Source organism: Stylophora pistillata, chromosome 11, assembly GCF_964205215.1.
Source record: "Stylophora pistillata chromosome 11, jaStyPist1.2, whole genome shotgun sequence".
NCBI classification, from domain to species: domain Eukaryota; kingdom Metazoa; phylum Cnidaria; class Anthozoa; order Scleractinia; family Pocilloporidae; genus Stylophora; species Stylophora pistillata.
Window position 1 is genome coordinate 5,534,743 of NC_142529.1, and position 6,402 is coordinate 5,541,144.

A 6,402-nucleotide genomic window follows, 5' to 3' on the forward strand; every position below is an offset into this window, starting at 1 on the left:
ATTATTGAGCTAGATCAGAGTTAGATACTCTTAAGTTATGAGTGTGCCTTGGTTGGATGAGTGTTTGTTTTAGTGTTATTTTAGAGCTGCTCATTGGAGAATTTGACTATGACCACATACAGTTTTTACATACAGGAAATGTCACATTTCCTCCTCTGAAATACTACCAGTTCACTTTTTGTTTAATTGAATAAAATTGAGATCATGATTTATACCAGGTATAATGATACAAATTATGTGTTGGTGTAATAATTATAATTTTATGAATAAAGGCTGATATAGTTTCTAAAGAAACTGTTTGGGGCTGCGTTAGTGGGGGTAACGAAATAATTTGGATATGTCAACAAAGTTGAAATGGTAAATTGGCCACTGTAACCGATTAAAAAAGCTGACATTTCGAGCGTTAGCCCTTCGTCAGATAATATAATTTATAATAATGTTGAATTCGGCCAACAAAATGCCTATCTTTAATATATTGTGTAGAAGATCCCTACTCTGATGATCCCTGAGTCATTGCTCTGATGTCAATATCTTGTTACCTTTGAAGTTCACATTGATGGTTCAGTCTTTGTTCCTTTCTTAACTTCACATTAAAAATCAACTTCAGAGTAAAGCACACATCTGGCTATATATTTATTTTAGTTCCATCACAACCTCCTACTGATTTCAAGTTGACTGCAAGCTCTTCTACCAGCATTATGGCTTCCTGGCAGTTACCACCAGTCCTTGCCAGACATGGAAGGACCATAACTGGGTTTATACTGTTCTACAAAAAGAAAAGTTCTGGTGTGCCAGCAACAAAGCTGAATATAATGGATGGATCAACATTAAGTAGAAATGTCACTGGGCTTGATGAATACACAGAATATGAATTTCAAGTCTTGGCTTATACTTCTGATGGTAATGGACCAAAGAGCCCAGTTGAGGTGGAGAGAACAAAGGAAGCTGGTATGTGAAACAGAAAAATTATCACAATTTTTGCTTAAATAAAATCAATTGGACCTGCAGATAAAGTCAAGCAAAGAAATGATCACCCTTGGTGGGCTGCAATTTCAACCAATTGCGGTGAAAAGGCAGAAAAAAATTCAGGCTTTGAAGGGATTCAAACTTTTGCTTCACAGATATTGGTTGCGTGCTTATAGCTACTTAGCTATAGCTACCAACTGAGCTAGGGAGCTGCAGGTTGGGAACAACTCAATTTTAAGAGGATTCCTTGTTTTGTAGTAACAGTTTCAAATAACAGGGTCAGTTAGGCATTAACTATCACACTTTTTAAATTCATAGCTCCATCACGAGCCCCAAGCAGCTTCAATGTGATTGCGGTTACTTCTACAATTATCTCAGCATCCTGGCATTTACCACCAGCTGACTCTAGAAATGGAGTGATTAAAGGATTCAAATTGTTCTACAAAAAGAGAGGCTCTACTGGATCAGAAACCTTGCCCATCAACAATGGAACAGCATTTAGTAAAGATGTCATTGGGCTTGACAACAACACAGAATATGAATTTGAAGTGTTGGCCTTTACTTCTGTTAGTGATGGACCAAAGAGTCCTGTTGTGGTGGTGAGAACCAGGAAATATGGTAAGAATTCTTAAAAAGGTGTTAATATAACACTTTTTTTAATGGAGTCTGACAACAACAAAATACAACAACAACATCAAAATAAAAGACTTATGAGCTGACTGTTAATGAGAATTTCAAGCATAATTATTCTAACAGAACTTTAAATTTGTACTTATTGTATATATAATTTCAACTTTTTCACTTTTACATTAATTTGCAGTAACCTATGTGGTTCTTGCGAGTTGCTACTATCCAAGGCTTTGTATTATAGTTATCCGTGTTTGGCCAACAGATCAAAAACATGTAAAGGTTTTTTAGACAGTGAAAAGTTATAACACTCTGCTTTTGTACAGGTATTATCCCTCTTTTAACATCTCAGGAACTTGAGGAAAATGGAAAATAACCAAAATGGATATTGTAAAAGCTGTATATCACCTCTGTATGGTGAATGAATAATGCTCATCTTACTACTTATTTAAGTGCTGAGTTGAGTGACTGCTTTGCTTAAGACAACAGATGACAAGTGGCATGGATATCTAAGGGCTACCACTGTGTCAAGTGAGGCCTAAGATGAAAATATGACTCCCATAGCTGTCAAATCCCGGGAAAATAGCCATGAGCTCCCATAACAGGCTAGGCTCAGTCTTTCTTAACTGACTGTAAGACTACATGTAGGTCTGAGAGAGCCAAAATGAATGTATAAGTGCTTACATGTAATTATACCCTTGCATGTACACCTTTGAAGCCTACATGAATGATTTTGTTTCATGGTCATTAACTTTGTAATGTTTAAACCCTTGTAATTTATAGGAGGTTGTGATGAGTTTAATCTTGGTATGGAAGATGGAACAATTCCAAACAATACAGTAACTGCTTCTTCTGAACAAAGCGCCAGCACATCAGCCAAAAATGGCCGCCTGAACTACACATCTGGATCATCATGGTGTGCAAGAACAAGTGACAGTAAGCCCCATCTACAAATCGATCTACAGACACTTCATATCATCTGTGCTGTGTCTACTCAGGGGAATTCTCGAGCAGATCAGTGGGTGATGACCTACAGACTACAATTATCTACAGATGGCACAACTTGGAGAGACTACAAGGAAGGAGGACAAGTTAAGGTGAAAAATAATAATTATGTTCTGCATAAAAACCTTTGTCCTTGATAAATTGTTCCACTGAATTTATGTCTGCAATTCTTGAAGCCATGATTCCAGGCAAGTATAGGGAAGGTTGCAATATTCACTCTCAATTACTTTGCAAAGCTGCCCCAAAAGGTGGGAAAACTGAATCAATCTTTCACACTTGTGAAAAAATGGTATCTGAGGCTTCTGATTGGTCATATGAAATGTTTCACTAGTGACAAAAATCATTTGACCACCGGGATTGCTTCTGATCATCGAAGAGAGATGATTTTTATTCAATGACTTTGCACTGAGTAAATCTCAACACTTAATTTATTGTATGATAAACAAACATGACGGTTGGATGACCTTTAAATTGTGCCCTGAAATAATTGTGCAATGAATGTGTGATCCAATGTGTAAGAAACAGATGCAATCACATTTGTGGAAAAAGAAAAAAAATTGGCTACTCTTAGTCAAACTACAGTTAAACCTGTTGAGTTTTCATCAAAATTTACTGAACATTCAGCAAATTATTTTTTTAGGTGGAACCGAGACATTGTTTCCATCCATTGTTAAAAATGTACTTACACTCCAGATGAAGACCTTCTATCTTTGACAAGCAAAATTTCCATCAATCTACGTATAAAAATGAGTATTGCTTGCCTCCAATTAAAAAAATCTTACTCAAAAATGAGCCTTAAAAGACTGTTTTTAACTTAGGAGCCCTGAGAAATGCTGTTGTCATGCTGTAGTAATGTCTGACATTTCAAGTCAAGCTAGGAAGAAGTCATCAACAGAGTCAAGTGAAGAGTTGTTGTCAGTCAAGTGTGATAATTCTGTTTGTAGGTTCCGAACGGACATTTCATGATTTTAACGTGACCCAACTCTTAGTTGTTATCAGGCCGAGCAAGTGATCTTGTTTGGCCATGTGTGTGATGATTTTGTTCTAAAGATTGTGAATGTGAATCGTTTTCATCCCATCGATTTCAAGAAACATTTTTCAGTTATTTTGAGAAGGAACCCTCAGATTGTTTGTAATTGTTCGACATTTCGATTTATTTGAGCTTTGTATACTTTCATTTTGCTTTATTTTGCTTCGCATTTGCAAGTTTCGATTGTGTAATTCTACTTTCAGAAACATATTTGTATGCCGTTTATTTCGATGAACCTGGATTAAAGACTAAAATTTACCGATCGATTCAGTGGTTACACTGTTTTGTGTAGACTGGTTGGTCAGTTTAGCCACATAATGTTATTTTCTATTAGACTCAAGTTGAGAATGTTAGTTGTGATGGATATCAGTAATATTAAGTTGCTCTCTTTGGTTTGTTTCTTGTGAAATGGTGATGGGTGAGTTGTTTGTATGGTGCCGACTGGTAGTAGTTGACACCCGTGGAAGGGAGTCTATTCTAGGTTCTGGTAAACCAGCTAATTCCAGAGTCATTTGTGGAAAATAGCTTGCGCAGTAGGTTCAGTAATGTGATTGTTGGGTCACCTTTTCTATATAGTGGCTTGCTTGTGCTCATTCAGTCTTGTTCTGAGCTTTCTACCTGTTTCTCTGGTCTAGGAGGCTTGGGAGTCAAAGCACTTGTTCTTATAAACCACTCCCTTTATTTTCTTCAGTTCATCCATGTCTTTGATATTCATTTGTATCGGACATGGTGCAGTGATGGGTTTGTAGGTGACGTGGATATATATTGAAGGGTTATAGTACTAGTAGATTTGTAGGGGTTGCAGTGTTATTACGGTCAGGGCTATTTGAAATTCTCTTCAGATGAGCTGTCTGTCTGCACACTAGTCAGGCTCATTGTGGTAGAGTCCTAATCACCTTGGCTTTGCATGATGAATGACAAACCAACTGGACAGAATGATGTAACATTGCCAATGGATCAAAACTCTCCAATCATGACCAACCTTAATGTCACTTATAAGATATTTTCTTTGTTTTGTTTTCTAGGCTCTGAGAGGAAATAATGACAGGTACTCTGAGGTGAAGCATGTTGTTTATGGAGTGTTAACAAGATATCTCAGATTCCTGCCACAAACTCACCAGGGTGGGGTTTGTATGAGAACAGAGGTGTTTGGAGTGAAACAAAAGCCAAGTGAGTTTGGAGTTGGATGTTTCGTGATTGTTGTTTTAGCTACGACTTGTTTTTGGCCAATTTAAGATGCTCCATTGATCTTTGACAAGAGTTTAACTCATTGACGTCCAGTGCGCCCGTATGCGCCCATGGGGACCCACACCCTTTCTACGCCTTGTGACGTCATCACTTTTAACCCTGGAGCACGAATTTGAGCACCTACTTGAACAGGTTGAAAATATCTTTTAAGTTACAGACGATACCAGAATGAGTGCAATTGAGTGAAGGAGATTGGAGAAATAGCCAAAAAAGCGTGTCACTTTGACCTGAAAATCTGCACGAAAATCGTGTTTCACTACCCACCTACCTTTCCGAGCATGTGCTTTGAAAATAATGAGTAGTTTCTGAAAAATCTCTACACCAAAATGAAGCCTACTCAATTTCCAGCAAGTGAGGTGAAACTTCAGGCAAGGAGAGGGAAAAAAAAGGGCAGGAGAAAGAGAGAAAAGTAGAAGTCGTAAGTGGGGCATGACTTTTCAACCCAAAAACTATGTCGAAATTTTGCTCTCTGTGCGTGCCCGAGATTTTCAGGCCGCCATGTTGCATTTGGATCGAAAGGCCGTCGAGTGCACGAGCTGTCAAGGGGTTTTTGGTAAGTTTGAGCTTTTAAAACCACAACAGTGACCCGAAATCTGCTCGACTAGCTTCAAAACACAGTTTTCCACAAAAGCTGCGGCCATTAATGGGTTAAAGCAACTGCAATTTATTCTTGATAATATATGCTTCTTATAAGACTTATTTGGACAAAAAGCCAAAATAATCTAAACTATTGTTTACATTTATATCGTCACTAAAAACACCAAGCCATGCGATTGATCATTTTAACTATAATTGTAATTATAGCATGCCCTTTTTAAATGAACTATTTTCAAGTAAGAAACTTAATTTTCAATCAAAGGGAATTTATAGTTAATTGGAAAATGCTGAATTTAAAATTACTGTCACTGCTCAAGACTTTAATTTGGACCTTGAATCTTCCAACATTTGAAATCTATGTATCACATGAAACTTTGATGAACTGAAATGCAAATGAATGGTTTTAAAATTGAAGACAAGAAACCAATTAACTGAAGGTGAGATTGATCTGCAGATCCCACACTGGTTAGATTCCTTTGATTATCTAATTATTTACTTATTTTGGGAAACAATGTGAAGGCTGATTTTCAATGTTTATCTTGCAGTTTGTAACATGGAGGCCATTGGTCTTGCCAGTGGCGGTACAATTCCAAGCAGCAGCTTCACAGCTACATCGTTTTTTAATTATTTATATAAGCCTTTTTTTGGTCGCCTGAATGCAGATAAATGGGGTTGGGCACCAAAGACTAAGACTAATCCTGCTGACTACATTCAAATTGACCTGCTGTATGAGTATTTTATCTGTGCTGTGGCTACTCAAGGAAGTTACGGTTCCAATGAATGGACAACCAAGTACAAGATTCATTTGTCTTTGGATGGTACAACTTTTTTTGCATATAAGAAAACCAGTACTGACAAGGTTGGAGTATGTGAAGGTTATTTCTTTTATATATCAAAAAAACAAAATTGGCATTTGGAGCACCCATAAT

General features: G+C 37.2%; 1 protein-coding gene across 1 annotated transcript; it reads left to right on the forward strand.

The window, feature by feature from the left end:
• Nucleotides 1-645: 645 nt before the first annotated feature.
• LOC148719786 (MAM and fibronectin type III domain-containing protein 1-like) lies at nt 646-2,735 on the forward strand. Its single transcript, XM_088739155.1, has 3 exons — nt 646-948; nt 1,285-1,584; nt 2,377-2,735. The coding sequence occupies exons 1-3, from the start codon at nt 699-701 to the stop codon at nt 2,733-2,735; spliced, it is 909 nt and encodes a 302-aa protein (XP_088595281.1). The 5' UTR covers nt 646-698.
• Nucleotides 2,736-6,402: the final 3,667 nt, after the last annotated feature.

Excerpts from the sequence above, each read along its gene's own strand:
- LOC148719786 (XM_088739155.1), top strand. The coding sequence starts at position 699 with ATGGCTTCCTGGCAGTTACCACCAGTCCTTGCCAGACATGGAAGGACC. Across the intron at positions 949-1,284 it reads GGAGAGAACAAAGGAAGCTG|CTCCATCACGAGCCCCAAGC; the intron begins GTATGTGAAACA and ends TTAAATTCATAG. Across the intron at positions 1,585-2,376 it reads GGTGAGAACCAGGAAATATG|GAGGTTGTGATGAGTTTAAT; the intron begins GTAAGAATTCTT and ends TGTAATTTATAG.